The sequence below is a fragment of the Mastigoproctus giganteus genome, chromosome 5 (assembly GCF_048544385.1).
Source record: "Mastigoproctus giganteus isolate SK-2022 chromosome 5, ASM4854438v1, whole genome shotgun sequence".
Classification (NCBI taxonomy): Eukaryota; Metazoa; Arthropoda; class Arachnida; order Uropygi; family Thelyphonidae; genus Mastigoproctus; species Mastigoproctus giganteus.
In genome coordinates, this window is record NC_143579.1 from 202,610,226 (window position 1) to 202,628,170 (window position 17,945).

Genomic DNA, 17,945 nt, shown 5'->3' on the forward strand with positions numbered 1-17,945 from the left:
CATAGATAAACATTTTTGTATTTGTTACGTATTAACACGTAACCCGCATTTCTTTTTTCCCACTGGCTGAATAGATATCATTAGAATGGAAATTATGTATAGAAAGATAAAATTATCTAACTCCGGCTACCTGATTCGAAATTTCGTGCGATCTATTTGCTAAAATTAAAACACTATAGGGGCACTATCACGTATTCAATACCATAGAGTATGTTATTTCTCTGTGCTACCAGTTAGGTCTGTAGAGGTTGATCGTGTTGAGTATAAAGGAGAACATTATAAAGGATGTAGACTCTTGATGTGTATGTTATTCTTATTATCGAAGAAATTAAATGTAATTTTCTAATTTCAATAGATGCCAAGTTGACAAAATGAAATTCCATTTTTTAGTGTGCCAAGGTTGCAATATTTTATGCCAGAAAATTGTAACAAAATTAGGAGTTCGAGAACGTGTTTGTACATATAGCAGGGGAATTAGACTGGATCCTATCGGAGTTTATACTGGAAAGAAGAAAAAGAAATTAGTAACTGTAAAAGACTTCAGAGTACAACTTTCTGAGAATCATCAGAATGAATCTCAGTCTAATAGCAAACAGAAGTGTGCACCAATACCACAATATTCTTTCCTTGAAAAGCACGACGTTCAGTTTACGTAAGTATTTTTGTAGTAATAGTAAAGGCATATGATGCAAGAAAGCAAGCTTATACAGTATCAGCCAAAAAAAAAAAAAAAACAAAAAAAAAAAACGCCATTTCACACATTCGTATCCTCTAAAAGTTTGCCCAGTTCTTCCTTGAATTTATTTAAGCTATTAACTTCCATAACGACATTAGCAAGGGCACGTGATGCAGGAAAGCAAGCTTATGTAGCATCAGCCAAAAAAAAAAAAAAAAAAAACCCTTATTTCACCCATCCTCTCACTCCAAATGTTTGTCAAGTTCTGCCTTTATTTAAGCTATTAACTTCTACGACAGATGGAAGTTTGTTCCAGCAGTCAACCACCCGCTGGCTAAAGGCAAACTTCCACACATCTATCCTACAACCCGTCTTTCCTCAGTTTGAATTTATGCCCTCTCAGGTGATTATTCTGAGCAAGAGGAAGAATCCCATCAGCATTGAGCATGCTCAAACCATTCAAGGCTTTATACACCTCAATCAGATCACCTCGCAGGTACCTAGTCTCCAGACACTGTAATTTGCAAAACTTAAGCCATATGGAAGTTTGTTCCAGCATTCAGCAACCTGCTGGCTAAAAGCAAATTTCCCCACATAAATTCTACAACTGTCTTTTCTCAATTTGAATCTATGCCCCCTTGTGTTCATATTCTGAGCAAGTGGAAGAATCCCATCAGCACTGAGCTTGCTTAACCCGTTCAAGGTCTTATGCACGTCAATCAGATCACCTCGCAGGTGCCTAGTCTCCAGATGCTACAACTTGCAGAACTTAAGCCTTTCTTGGTAGGAGGACTCCTTTGTTCCCCTCACCAATCTTGCTGCCCTTCTCTGTATTTGCTCAAGGAACTACAACCTTCCTAAAATGAGGCCGCCAGACCTGTATGCAGTACTCAAGGCATGGCCTGACCATTGCCTTATACAAAAGGAAAATCTTCCCTACTAGCAAAATTCATGTATACCATTGACAGTACCCCCTTACCTGATCTGGCAGCCTGTCTACACTGCTCAGAAAACTTCATATCTAACTGCACAATTACTCCCAGGTATTTTTCATTATATACCACCCTAAGTGTAGTATCACACAGTATGTTTCTTCAGGGATACTTGTAATGTCAGCTTTTTTTTTTGATTTACATCAAAAATAATCAAAAATCGACAACTATAGACATTACAAGAAAGGACACAGTGCAGACTTAGGCAGTTATTCATAATAACTGCACAATCATACACCAACCATTATTAAAAATATAAATAGTGTTATGTTATATTAAAATAATGATGTAGATAAATGAAATAAATAGAATGAAAATTCCACCGGATAAAACTGATAAAAAAGGTAACTGTCTGCACAATAAAATATGAAATTTTTTTTTTTTTTAAACTGCAAAGAATTATTTACAATAAAACAATGTAGATAAAACGCAGGATGATAAAAGCACTAAAACACTGTGGCTTTCAGAGGCATCCGCCTCCTTTTTCAACAGTGAGGTTTATCGTACGGCACATCCTTAAATATCAGCAGGCTCACGGTTCTCAGTACCTGGTTCTACAGGAGCATGGGCAGTATTCTCCTCGTGCGCACTGGAACCGGAAATGGCTCGGGAGCGTGCCAGGTGGAACCGCTCATCCCGTCCAAGAACCACCACCACCTCGGAGAGGGGATGAATGCAGATTCCCCTGTCTCTATTAATGGTATTGCTCTCAGAGGAACAAATCCGCAAGCTCTCGAGCCATTTGCGGTCCCAAAATATATGTGCCCGGTTGATGATAGCAGCTTCGTTATCGTTGACTGGGCACATAGGGACCGCAAATGGCTTGAGAGCTTGCGGATTTGTTCCTCTGAGAGCAATACCATTAATAGAGACAGGGGAATCTGCATTCATCCCCTCTTCGAGGCGGTGTTTCTTGGATGTGTAAACCAAGCAGTTCTGCCTGGCACGCTCCCGAGCCATTTCCAGTTCCAGTGCACATGAGGAGAATACTGCCTCACAGACATTGAATTGGCCGTCTACAACCAGAATCTTTATTGCTTGCATCAGGGCTTGGGAGCTTCAGACCTGGAAGCTTTTGGTCGGGTCTGGGGCTCCTAGGCATGGACCACTTAAGTGGGGTTTTTTTTTTTTTTTTTTTGTTCGGCTGTTGTTCAGTTCTTGGGTTTGGGCGGCCCAAGGCTGGACAGCTGGCACTCAACAGTCTAGCACTCTCTCTGTTGAGCATTTAATTGCGCTTTGGCGCTTCAGCTTTTAAAGACAGAACCAGGTCCGGCTCCACGTGCCAGGGACGGGCATCAGATTGCAGTTGAAGAGTTCAGCTGCTTTCTGATGGCAAAGTGACCTGACATAAACAACATACTACACTCACAAACATCTATCTTATATTTACTTTTATTCTTTCCTATTCAAAATTTCTTGTTTATACACTTAACTTAGCTTAGATTATGAACTTAACTTAAAATTTTTTTTTTTTTTTTTTTTTTACTTTACTTCTCTTTTCAAAAATATGTTTTGTCTTCTTATTTCTTAGCTATCTTTTTATTTATCAGGTCCACTTTACAGATTTTCTGTTTTAAATGATTTAGGTGGAGATGGGCATTTGCCTGGGAACCACCCTGAACCAGTACACACACACACACACACACACACATGCCCATGGTCCTGTAGAACCACGTACTGAGAACCGTGAGTCTGCTGATATTTAAGGATGTGCCGTACGATAAACCTCACTGTTGAAAAAGGAGGTGGATGCCTCTGAAAGCTACGGGGTGTTTTAGCGCTTTTATCATCATGTGTTTTATCTACATTGTTTTATTGTAAATAATTCTTTGCAGTTTAAAAAAAAAAAAAAAATTCATATTTTATTGTACAGACAGTTACCTTTTTATCAGTTTTATCCAGTGGAATTTTATCATTCTGTTTTCATTTATCTACATCATTATTTTAATGTAACATAACAATGTTTATATTTTTAATAACTGTTGGTGTGTGATTGTGCAATTATTATGAATATGTATATTCCCAACCCCAGAGGCCTATTTGAAGACTTAGGCAGTTATGATCACTTTTAATCCTGTGTTTATGTCGTTTGGCACTTGATGATTTCCTTTGGTTGGACCATTCATTTCTCCCCTATCTTGCACAGAGCCGTGAAGAATGGGACACCATTCACTAACACTATTATATTCTTCAAGAGCTACAGAATATAATAGTGTTAGTTCATATGATGTATTGTGGTTAGTTGGAGATGGGGCTGGGGACATTGCCGAATAACTATCTCATTCCACTCTGTCCCCTTTAGTTTGATATTACAGTACTACATTAAAGTGTAGGAAGGGAGAAATGTGTGTCAAAAGACAAGACTACCAAATTACTCCAATTTAGAAGGCTAGGAGTTATTCAAAAGTTAAGGATTTAATAATATAAGTTGGTTAGAATGCAGTTAAGCCACTGTTCTGACAACTAAACGTGAAACTACGTGACTTGCTGTTTGTGTCATCAAGGAGGGGTGCTTAGATTTGATTGGTAGGTTAGCTTAATTACTCCACTAATTTGGGATGGATTCAAGCAAAAGAAGTGTGGTTTTTAATATGGACTTTCATTCAAGCAAAAGAAGTGCGGGGTTTTTTTTTAATAGACCATTTTTGGCTTGTGAAAGAAGGTTAGGTTAGCTTATGCCACAAATTCAGGATTCGATCACAATACGGATTCAAGCAAAAGAAATGTGGATTTTTTAATAGACTCATTTTTGGCTAGTGAAAAAAGTTAATTTAAACCACTAATTCGGGACAGATTCAAGCAAGTGAAGTGTGGGGGTTTATTAATAGACTCATTTTAATTTATCCATTTTACATGTATATGGTACCAGCAAAGTATGAAGTGTCTAGATATTCTATGAAATGCCAAAAATTCTAGGCAAAAGTGTATTAGCGGTTTTTTCCCTCTCACACACAGTGATATTTCTACTGTTCGTTCAATTGAGATAGCACTGGCAGTCTATTTTTTATAATTACAGCTTTCTTCAGAGTATAGCATCACTGTTTGTCGGATGCCGTAGATAGATTAAAAAAAACTAAATCAAGCCATAGATAGATTGACTTCAACCTGGAGAAGAAGAAATGTGATAGACCTTATTGAACAACAGAAGAAAGCTTAGTGTCATGCACAAGTGGAAAGGAAAGAGACTTGTGGGATGTGGCTTGTTTCTGCCAATCACTGTTGGTGCCACCACTCCTTGTCTTTGCCAAAGGTAAGTCATGTAGTTTCACATTTAGTCATCAGGACCACCAGCTTAAATGCATTTTTAACACAAGTTTATGTGATATAGGTAGGGAAGGGCATGCTTGCAAATAGCTATCTCAGATGAAGAATTATCTAGTACCAGTTTTTTTTTTTTTTTTTTTTTTCAAATCAGAACTAAATAATGTCACCTGAATTGGAGTATTTAGGTATGTAATAACAGTACTGGAATTTTGTCCATAATTTGACAAGGTCTCTACTACAGTAAAATTTCTTGTACTAATAATTAACCACCAAATTCATAGTTTTTTTTAATTAACAAAAAAGCAAATTAGTGTTTCCAGTGTACCTTATCTGAAAAATTTTCTTTTTTCACATCTGAGACGTAGGTCACTCACGTCTGTAAAACAGAGGCGAGTGACCTACGTCTAGTCTACATCTAGTCTACGTATGAGTGACCTACATCTACGTATAATCCTGCACTTAGACATTACTACTAATAGTGATTTTCACAGATACACACAAATTGTCAAGGTGTGATATGATGGTCACTCGCCTCTGTTTTACAGAGGCGAGTGACCATCATCATCTTCCCACTACAACACTAGATATGTACAGAGGCAAATACAAAGTGTGTTTGTTTAACTTGCAACTGAGAAAATATGGATGCCCAGGTTGCTCTATTTTATCTACAGAACGAACTTGATTTCCAGTAAGTGGAGTACATTTTCTGCCACAATTATGATTCTAGTAAGACTACCAGCTTTAAAAAAAAAACACTTTTTAGAAAAAGTGTGTATTTTTTATTTTTGAAAATGTTAGCTGTTTCCCTTTAGCAAGAAAAGTTTAAAAACCCAGTGGACATTGTTGTGATTTCAACCCCAGAATTAGTAGTAGTAGTAGTGGCATGTGATGCAAGAAAGCAAGTGTATGAGCTTATGCAGCATCAGCCAAAAAAAAAAAAAAAAATCACACCATTTCGTCCAAATGCCTGTCCAGTTCCTCCTTAAATTTATTCAACCTATCAACTTCCACAATGACAGATGGAAGTTTGTTCCAGCAATTAACCACCCGCTGGCTAAAGGCAAATTTCCGCACATCTATTCTACATCTGTCTTTTCTTAATTTGAATTTATGCCCCCTTAGGTTTGTAATCTGAACAAGTGGAAGGATCCCATCAGAATTCAGCGTGCTCAACCCATTCAAGGCCTTATATACCTCAATCAGAGCACCTGCATCACTAAAGACTAGGCACCTGCATCACCGCACAGGTGCCTAGTCTCCAGCCACTGCAATTTGCAGAACTTAAGGCCTCTCTTGGTAAGAGGATCCCTTCATTCCCCTCACCAATCTTGTTGCTCTTCTCTGTGCACGCTCAAGTAAATCTACATCCTTCCTAAAATGAGGCCTCCAGACCTGTATGCAGTACTCAAGGCGTGGCCTGACCATTGCCTTATACAGAGGGATAATCACCTCCTTTTCCCTGCTAGCAAAATTCCTATATATCATTGACAAAACCCCATGACCTGCCCTGGCAGCCTGTCTGCATTGCTCAGAAAACTTTATATCTGAGTGCACAATTACTCCCAGGTCTTTTTCATTTTCTACCACCTTAAGTGTAGTACCACACAGTTGGTACGTTTCTCTGGGGTTACTTCTACCCATATGCAGCACTTTGCATTTGTCAAGGTTAAACTTCAGTTGCCACTTCTTAGCCCATCTGCCTAAATTATCCAGATCCTGTTGCACTAGCACACTGCCATTACTGTCATTAACAACCCTGCCAACCTTTGTATCATCTGCAAACTTCGACATTATGCCTGATATACCTTCATCAATATCATTGATAAATGTACAAAACAACAGTGGACCTAACACCGAACCCTGTGGGACTCCACTAATAACATTAGTCCAAGAAGAGCAGCACCCATTGATTACCACCCTCTGTCTTCTCCCACTTAACCATCCTTTTATCCATTGTAGCAACTTATCCTTAATACCATTCTGCTCCAATTTGTACAATAGTCTTCCATGCGCAACAGTGTCAAAAGCTTTCCTGAAATCCAAATATATGATATCAAAATTATTTTTTGCATCCAGTTCCTTTGTAACCACATCATAATATCGTATCAAATTTGTTAGACAAGACTTTCCCTTAACAAACCCATGCTGTGTCTGAATTATTGCTGCAGTCTTGTCTAGATGATCCTGCAATACATCTTTAACCAGTGACTCCATTATTTTACCTGGAACAGAAGTTAAACTAACTGGTCTGTAATTACTCGTGTCACCCTTCGATCGATCCCCCTTTGTGAATTGGGGATACATTTGCACATGTCCAGTCCATGGGAACCTCCCCTGAGTCCAAGGACGCTCTCATAATTATGGCTAAGGTTTGCTTAGTTGCTTTGCCGCCTCCTTTAATATAACTGGATAGATCCCATCAACCCCAGGTGCTTTTCTTATGTTTAACTTCAACAATTTCTCCTCCACTTTGCTTTCAGTTATTCCAAAATCATTAAGTATCCTGCTACAATTTGATAACCTTCTGCCATTTTCAAACCTTAATAATTCCTCATGTGTGAATGTAGATGCACAATACTCATTCAGTTTGTTTGCTATCTGAGCAGGATCATCAACAGTCAAACCATCGATGTCAAGTGGACCAATCATATTCAGCCCCTTCCTTTTAGAGTTTATATAAGTAAAGAAATCCTTGCTGTTTTTCTTAGCATCTTTTGCCAAGGATTTCTCGTAATCTGCCTTCGCCTGCCTAACCTCCTTTGTCACCTGATTACAGACTAGCTGATATCTGCCATAGGCTTCTGAGTCACTTGATAATTTATATGCACACCCATGCATTTTTCTTCTCTATTACGAGTCTCATTAGTTCATTAGATAACCATTTAGGCCTAAACCTTGAACAGTATTCCACCCCTCCCTTTTCTTGAGGTTGACTTGGATATTTTGTCTAGAATATCCACATACCAATTAGTGACCCACAACTTTATAAATCTATCCCTGTTAATAAATGGAAGAGGCATTTGAAAAGTCAATGAATCACGGCTCCAAACTAATTACTTGTGAGAGCAGTTCTTTAAGTGGAACAGCAGGATATACTGCTGTTCCACTTGGTTGACTCCTCTAGATATTGACATGTAAGAAGCCAAATAAATTTTCTGACACGATTAACATGACTACTTGTACAGTGTCACATTAATTTATTATGTCAGCATGCAGAATTGGGGAGGGGGACCCGTAGTACCACTAGACGAGTACACAATGTTATGTTGGCATGAAGGTCACAATTGGCTATAGTCCTACGGTTACATAAGAGTACTTGGGTATGCATTCGAAAAATCGAGCCCAAATACTGCTACAAAAAAATACATTCCCATTGTTAACTGATGTGTTGGTATATTGACTACACTAAAACTGTTACCACAAAGTTGTAAACTCTTCTGTCCAGTTGCCAAACAAATTTCTGTTCATAAGTATGAACAGAAATTTATTTGTTTAATGTAATGCATGTTTAAACCTTGATAGGTCACATTTGGTTACTTAATCTCTTTTTGACATATTGATTGCATTAGGTTACATAACCTGTTGATTACATCGATATCACCATTTTCCCTATCCCCACTCTTGCTATGTCTGTCCTTTTTTAGACATTATAATCACTATAATCACCATATTTAGATTATGCATTCCCACTGTCAGAGTGACACCATGTTTTGTCAGCATTTGATGACTTAACCAATACTTCAGACTCATCAGATTTATGTACTGTATTCATAGAACTAGTATAGAAGCAAGTAAAAATATGTTTGTGGTTTTAATAACTCTTTTACACACGACCTGTGTAATTGATAGTTGAATTAGTTGAAGTAGCTCATATTGACCCCCAGCAGGTCATGTCTCTGTCTAGGTGGCTTCATGGGTTCCCCATGTAACCATTGGGATTTCACTCAGAAGTTCTACTTAACCAAGCCAGTCTTGTGTGCTGTGTAATGTATGTGTTAGTGCTATTTTGTGCTCTGTAATGTGTTGGTATTGATTTGTGCTCAGTAATTATTGTGTTAGTGCTGTTTTGTGCTCTGTTGTATATGATTGGTCACTTAGCAACCAGGGAGTGAGGGATTCCTTGAAAGGCTGCTCCCTGGTTATTCTGTTGTATGTCAAAATAGTAGTTATACAAAGATCAATTTCACCTCTGCTTGCAGTTGCTGTTAAACTGTTATTCTCTATATCCTTCAACCTAGCAGATTTCTGACCTACTTAATGCTGTCTCAATAGCATCAACAAATATTCTTGCACCCATTCTATTTAAATGTATCCCATCAAATGTTATGGATTAAAGAGCAAAATTGTTGGTTAAATCAAAACATTTTGTAACTTAATGGTAAATCTTGGTTATTCACCAATCAAACAAGTTAGGTAATGTACACAGCGCAATTCATTTCAGGCATTTTTTCTATGATTAATAAAAGTGAAAAGTAAATTTAGTTATCTTCTTATCAAGTAATTACTAAGAGTATAACTTTATATAACATTTAATAAAACTCTTTAGTTTTTCTCTAAACTTAGCCATTTAGTTTAATTAGAATTGTATAATATTTTATTACTTATTTTATATACATTTTTGCTCTCTCTCTCTCTCTCTCTCTCTCTCTCTCTCTCTCTCTCTCTCTCTCTCTCTCTCTCTCTCTCTCTCTCTCTCTCTATATATATATATATATATATATATATATATATATATCCAATATTTTAAATTAAATAAAATAAATCATAAGCCAGTAGTATGGCAAAAACTGTAGAGCGAAAATTAACATAAAAATAACCCAAATAAACAAACGAACGAAAAGAGAGAATAGATATAAATAGTAGCCCAGAAACCCTTGTATAATTTAGAACTTTAAATCCAATTAACAAAAACTATACAAAATTTAGAATAATGCCAATTACGTATTAATTTAGCGGTACCCCCCCCCGAGATGTACCAGTTCCGAAAGACGTGAAATATCACTAAAAGAGGGTTAAAGGAACTCACACACACACACATATATATGTGTGTGTGTGTGTGTAAAAATAGATAAGTCTGATAAGGTTTGCATAGATGGAGGTGAAAATTACACAAAGTGCCAAAGACTAGAAGGGTAAAGATAGTAGAAAAAAGTATTGTAGATTTGAAAAAGGCAAAAGAATATTAATATCCTAAAAGTTATGATGAATTAATGATTAAACAAAATAAAGTAAAATATAATAAAAGGTGGTAGAGCTGTCATCAAATATGGGTGGGCAAATTTAGTTATAAGTCGAATACAGGGATGGCAAAAAATGCAGTCTGATGTCAGCTGAAGTAAATATTGATATATGGTCAGGTAATTCATCAGGGGACTACACCTGGCCATATATCAGGAATTGGATTTCTATGCTTGTCCATAACAGTAAAGAAATATGAAATAAAGCCAAAAAGCAAAAAGAATAAAATTAGCACATTCTTTTACAGTATGGACAAGATAGTCCCAACGCAGTGTCAATGATATGAAAATTATTATGGTAAAAATAAGGATAAGGTTAAAAAATATAAATGTTTTCAGAGTGGGAAAAATATGTAGATATTTGGAAAAATATTTTAGCTTTGGAATTTTGTGGAAAATGAGAATTATTAAAATAAAAAGGAACAAGCACATGGTATTGGGAGAAGTATTAAATTGAGGATGGGGGAGGGGATAAAGGCGTAGTTAAATAAAAACAAAAATAGCAATAGAATGAGGATAGTTGGAACATTCATATCAACTTCATAACAAAAACAAAAATGGCAATAGAATGAGGATAGTTGGAACATTCATATCAACTATCCTCATTCTATCGCAGTTTTTTTATTTAACTATACCTTTATCTCCTCCCCATCCTATATTTAATACTTTTCCCAATACCCATGTGCTTATTCCTTTTTATTTTAATTCTTCTCATTTTCCACAAAATTCCAACACTAAAATATTTTTCCAAAAATCTACATATTTTTCCCACTCTGAAATCACTTAATTATATACAGTGTATATAATATATTTTTTTAGCCTTTTCCTTATTTTTACCTTAATAATTTTCATATCATTGACACTGTGTTGGGACTATCTTGTCTATACTGTAAAAGAATGTGCTAATTTTATTCTTTTTGCTTTTTGGATTTATTTCACATTTCTTCTACTGTTATGGACAAGTATAGAAATGCAGTTCCTGATACATGGTCAGGTGTTAGTCCATGATGAATAATCTGACCATGTATCAATGTTTACTTCAGCTGACAATCAGACTTTGCATTTTTGCAATCCCTGTATTCGACTTATAACTAAATTTGCCCACCCATATTTGATGACAGCTCTACCACCTTTTATTATATTTTACTTTATTTTGTTTAATCATTTGGTATTAATAATTTTACTTTACAGTTCCTTCACTCCAAATTGGCTTTGCAATTCGGCCCATAATTTTCTTAATTCATCATAACTTTTAGAATATTAACATTCTTTTGCCTTTTTCAAATCTACAATACTTCTTTTTTCTACTATCCTTACCCTTTTAGTCTTTGGCACTTTGTGTAATTTTCATCTCCATCTATGAAAACTTTATCAGACATCTATTTTTACATTCTTATATACTTTTGCATCCTTTACTGCTGCTTTGTGCATTTTGGTGCATTTGTCATACCTTGCTTATTTATTTTTTATTTTTATTTATATATATGGAGAGAGAGAGAGAGAGAGACACCAAAAATGTATAAAAAATAAGTAATAAAATATTATACAGTTATGAGAGAGAAAGCGAGATCTTCCCAAGTGACACCATTCTTTCACCTTGCATAATACATGCAAAGCATGTGTTTTTTGTAAGACTACGCTAACAATACTGCATTAAAACTACATTTAATCTATGATTTTTTTTTTTTTTTTTTTCCCATAGTTTGTATAGAAGGGGGAAAAAAAATTATTGCTAGGTTTCTATTTGTCTGATTTTAATGAAATTTTGGGTGGAGATAGAGAAGACAGGCAATTATGCATATAAATATGCAAATGTGTCTAAGAAGAGATTTAAAATTAATTAGTTTTATGATTTTAGTAAAATAAAAAAAAAATAAAAAAATCACTATATATTATTGCTATGTGAGACCAGTCCTGAAGAATAAACATTCTAGGAGCCTAAGAATTTTTGCTCCTTTCTCACTGGGGTTCTTCTCCCTATTAAAAATACAGTATATTCAATTATTTGGGACGTGGGTTAACTTAACTGGCCCATAGAAATCAGATAAAAAGAAATATGTGGAATCTATTACAGGCATTTTATAAGAAACCACATCTTTACATTTGCTTTCTGCCCATTAGCTCACTCTAATCATATTTCACTAGGCCTGACATAGCTGAGTGGTCAGGAGCACGAGTGCAGTACTGCACACTCTTTGAGTGGACTGGGGTTCAAGCCCGTGATTGCTAAATATGATTAAAGTTTGTATTGATGATTTATTGGAAACTCTACTGACCTGGTGGTTGTGCTAGACTATAAACAAGAACATTTATAAGTCAGATGGTGAGATAAATTAAAGCGTGGTTGGATAAATTAAAAAATAATTTTTGTAGTTTTGCTGCTGTATGGTGAATTTTAACATTCCACTTAGAGCTTTTAAAAATTTGAGTCCCTGTGCATCCATCATGTTAAAATGGAAAAGGATTATTCTTTTTGTTGAACAGAAATTTCAGCTCATTTTTTTTTTTTTTTATTTATTTTAAATTTTTATTTATTGTACTAGGTGGTCCTGGAAAAACCTTGACAACTCTACTGTATATTTACAACAATATAGATACATCTTTAAAATTTAAGATTTACTCCTTAAAAAAAAAAAAAATGTGTACACACACAAAGTCACAATCAAGTCTCATAAAATAACAGATTCTTCAAATAACGGGAATATATTGAGCAGTTCCTTCTTGAAGGCCAATCGTGGCAGAAGGGGACCACATGCTGTCTAAGAAGAGATTTAAAATTAATTAGTTTTATGATTTTAGTAAAATAAAAAAAAAAAAAATCACTATATATTATTGCTATGTGAGTTGCAGACACAAGAAGATGTACCAGATTACACTCAAGGAACACAAAGAATCACAGTCCATAAACCATTATCTCAGAATTCTGGGATCATTGTAATCTAACTTAGAAATTTGCAACTGAAACAGTCAAGTTGGCTGGGTGCTATGAGCCAAGCCAGCAGGGAGACACCTAGATGACCCTGCACTATGAACAAATCAAACATGAAAAAGATGCCAAAATGTAAAGTTGAATGAGTTTCTGCTCAACTACATAAATTGACATAAAGACATGCCACCCTTTCCAGCAAGATGATGTTTTGAAATTATTAGGAAGGCAAAACAAAGGCAAAAAACAAACTTGATTGTTTCCTTTTTCAAAAAATGTGTTTATATTAGCATTAGCATTAGTAGCATTAGTAGAGGCATTTGATGAAAGAAAGCAAGCTTATGCAGCATCAGCCAAAAAAAAAAAAAATAAAATAAAATAAAAAATAACCACTTCCACTTCACCCCTCTGTTCGTTCGAAATACCTGTCTAGCTGAGCCTTAAACTTATTTAGGCTATCAACTTCCACGACAAGGGATGGAAGTCTATTCCACCAACCAACCACCCGCTGGCTGAAGGCAAATTTCCTCGCGTCTATCCTACATCTGTCTTTTCTCAATTTGAATTTATGCCCTCTCAGGTGATTATTCTGAGCAAGAGGAAGAATCCCATCAGCATTGAGCATGCTCAAACCATTCAAGGCTTTATACACCTCTATCAGATCACCTCGCCGGTGCCTAGTCTCCAGACACTGTAATTTGCAAAACTTAAGCCTTTCTTCGTAAGAGCACCCCTTTGTTAAGAGCACCCAAATTAATCTTGTTGCCCTTCTCTGTACTCGTTCCAGCATCTCTACATCCTTCTTGAAATGAGTACCTCCAGACCTGTATACGGTACTCTAGGTGTGGTCTGACCATTGCCTTATACAAGGGAATAATCACCTCCTTATCCCTGCTAGAAAAATTCCTATATATCATCGACAATACACCATGAGCTACTCTTGCAGCCCGTCTGCACTGCTCAGAGAACTTCATATCTGCCTGCACAACCACCCCCAGGTCCCTTTCATTCTCTACCACTGTCAGTGTAGTACCACAGAGTTGATACGTTGCTCTGGGGTTGCTGTTTCCTATGTGTAGTACTTTACATTTGTCAATGTTAAACTTCATTTGCCACCTCTCAGCCCATCTGCTCAACCTTTCCAGATCCTGTTGCAGTAGTGTAGTGTCCTTGACAACCCTTTGTTTGACAACCCAGATGATACCTTTGTATCATCTGCAAACTTGAACATTAAGCTTGATATACCATCATCAATATCATTTATAAATACAGAAAACAATAATGGACCCAATACTGAACCCTGAGGGACTCCACTAATAACATTAGTCCACGATGAGTAGTGTCCATTGATTACCACTCTCTGTCTTCTCCCCCTCTCAGAAAATGTGATATAAATATTAAATTTATATCACATTTTCTCACACTATAAATCTCACACTCTTTTATAAATAAGAATGTGTATGTAAATAAATTTACACTTTTGTCGTATTTATAAGCTTTTGTTTCATTTTGTCGATTAACTGGGCAAATTTATTTCCAATCCACCTTAGATAATCAAGAGTTATTATATTAACTTCCCATTTAACTCACACACTGTAGTTCACTAAATCCATGGTATCCACTCTCTTGGTTGGCTTCAAGCTCAGTGCTATTAATGGTAGATCACAGATTGAAAATATATTTTGATATCAGGTCAGTATATGCAGTTTATCTCTTTCAGCATTTACTATTCATATTGAAAGTATGCCTTGAAATATGAGATAACATACTTTGCATCCTGGATTATCAGCCATTTAAACTGCATGGCTGATAAAATATTACCACAAAATGGGATTTTATCAGCCTTGCTGTTTATGGTTGTTCTGGAGCTGTTTCTGGTAATAGTCCATCCTGCAAAACCCACTTAACTTCAGAATGGCCATAGCACACCAGCTTTACCCCAACTACCTCATTTTCTTTTACATTATTGTAAAAGCCAAGAATTACAAAACTGCCAGATGATCATTTTCGGTTTTACTTTAGGAGCACCTACTTTAAAACAAAATAATGAATTCCTTAACTGCTGATTATATCTTTCCAAAATGGAAAGAAGGGATAGAAAGCCTTACCAGATTTACTAATGAAAACCTTGGAAGTAGGATCTGAAACATGCTACGAAAATTAGCTAACAAAATCCCTTCCAGACTATATAGGTGTTTTCAAAGTTTTTTTACAACACTCTAAAGCTATTCCCAGACTAGTGGTCCAATTTAACCACTAGTCTGGGAATAATGCATATAAGCACAAGGAATTTGAAATGCCAGGAATTCATCACTGATTTTTGAGTTCGCACCAGAAGCTGTGGTTTCATTGCTTCCCTTTTTTTTTTTTTTTTGCATTTTACTGTGATCCAAGCCCGAGGTGGGATTCGAATCCGTGACCTTTGGGTTGCCAGGCAGGCACTTTACACACCTGGCTAGCCCGGTCGGCCATTGCTGCCTGTTCACATCACAGTACACAGGCTTCAAGACAAGTAATGCCCATGCCCTTATGAACATGCAGAAATGCACCATCAGACTTTGAGTGGAATCTTTTCTATGAAATGAAATGTGCCAAATCTGATCCAGACACATAACAGAGACTGTGACGGCATTTTCCCAGTATCCAGTCACTTTACAAGTCTGATCTGCGTGCCTTGAATCTCTTTTCTGACATCTCCTGTAATGTAAATACCTGATCCGTCAACTGCCTAAACTGCAATCATGCATACATGCAGGAGGACTATTAGAAACGACTATTTTTATTGTAGCCGTGGCCATTATTCACAACTTCTGCATGACGCATGCACACACGAGCCAGGCTGATGCGCTTCCTATAAAAGCAGAAATCAATATCCCATGTGTAGTCTGTGCAGGAAACTACTTAGCAGTCTTCAAATCCCAAGAAACCTCTGGCTTACTTCACCAAAGAATCAAATAAAGTCATACACCTCTTTGACCATCAGTGAAGAAGCAGCTGACAGATGGCAAAGATTCTGTAATTTTCAACATGTAAACTCTGAACTGTGAGATTTTATTTGTGTATAGGAAGGCATTGCATACAGTATTTCCTTGCTTTTTCCTGTCTTTGAATTATTTTATTATAATTGCTAAGGTTAGGTTCCTAGCCTAACCAGGAACTGAATTTATTTCTAAAGTATTTCTTTTCTTCACAGGAAAATCATGTCTATGGTAAAGTCACAGAAGCAAAGAGAGAAAAGTGGACTTATCTTATTAGAAGGAAAAAGACTGATCAAAGATGCATTGTTAGCAGGTTTGAAAATCAAGAGTATTTATTTCTGCAATCGAGAAAACTTGTCAGGGTTGAATCTTCAAGACCATCCAGATGTAGATGTTTTCAAAGTTTTGTACAACACTCTAAAGCTATGGTCTGATTTAACCACTAGTCCAGGAATAATGGGTATAACTTTATTTTAATATATTTGATTATTAGTTCTCTTAATGGACAAAATGAACTAGAAACATTTTATATATATATATATATATATATATTTTTTGCACTTTCTGTTTCAAAAAACTTGTTAAACTTTTCTTTAAAAAAAATGGAGTGTACATCTCCCAGTACATCTATGCCAATTATAATAATCCTACAGCACTTTGAGAGAGATTATATTTGATGGATTATAATACAGTAAATCCTTGCTAATCCAGATTAATTGGTGGGAGAGGTCATCCGGATTAAGCAATAATCTGGATTAGTGAAGCAAAAGGTAGCCCTAAAAGTAAAAAAAATTAGAACACAAATAAATGGGAAATTTAATGATATACCTAGTGCTGATGAAAATAAATAAAAAAAAATCACTGTAGAGTTTTTATTTAAAAACTATAAAAAGACAATAAATATATTTATCCATCAACAGATGGATAAATGTATTGCCTTTTTATACATTTATCAGGTGGCATTGCTGTCGTACACTAACACCACTTAATCGCTGCTTTGAATGCCACTTAAATACAGCTTCTTCCAGCAACACTTCTTTTGGCTTTTTTAATTTCTGTCTATTTCATATGCTGCTTTTATCACTTCCCACTCCGAATTTGAAGGCAAATCCCTTTATAGATTCTTTTTGTTTTTTTAATCTGACATAGAGTGTTAGCCAATACCAAATTCTTCAGCAATTTTTCTCCAAGAACACCATTTTCAAGTTGTTCTATCACATTGAGCTTGTTAATGATAGTTAAAGTACCATGTGTTTTTTTTTTTTTTTTTATTCCACTTTTAAATCTTTAGAACCCATAATTATATAAAATACAGGTAGTTCCCGCTTTACAAGTTTTCACTTTACGAGTTCCCGGGTTTACAAGTTTTTTTTTTTTTTTTTTTTCAAGTATAAAGTATCAACAAAATTGAAAATATGAACATTAATTGCAAAAAAATGAATGTTAAATATTCATAAATATTACATTTCAAACCACGCACATAGCTATACAATAAAATGTACCCTGCTTTACAATGTTAATCTGTTCCAGAGACACCATCATATCGTGAAAATATCGTAATGTGAACCCAATAACACACTGTTTTTTGGTAATTCGTTCCATGACCTCGGAAGTTGAAATTTTCGCTAGATAACTCTAAAAGGTCATTTTTATAGTGTAAATTTTATTAGTTACCAATTCAAATCATTAAAATGCACTACACATTCATCATTATCATATGTTCTGCTATAAGAACCAATTTTGAACGGCTTTGTGATATTTTTCTAAAGCACATTTCTGGAGGTGACGACCATAAAACAATAAAACCAATTTACACTTTCTGGTTTATTCGGCTTTTCTGTTACTGCAAGCAATTATAAATGGGTAGTAAAC

General features: G+C 35.7%; 1 protein-coding gene across 1 annotated transcript in view; it reads left to right on the forward strand.

Annotated features, from left to right (window-relative positions):
• The first annotated feature begins 249 nt into the window (after positions 1-249).
• LOC150086014 (uncharacterized) overlaps positions 250-17,945 on the forward strand; it is an 84,399-nt gene continuing 66,703 nt past the window's right edge. The window contains exons 1-2 of the mRNA XM_090374771.1: positions 250-652; positions 16,289-16,533. Coding sequence (XP_090230897.1) covers positions 372-652; positions 16,289-16,533 — 526 coding nt within the window. The 5' untranslated portion in view covers positions 250-371. The remainder of the gene's footprint in view (positions 653-16,288; positions 16,534-17,945) is intronic.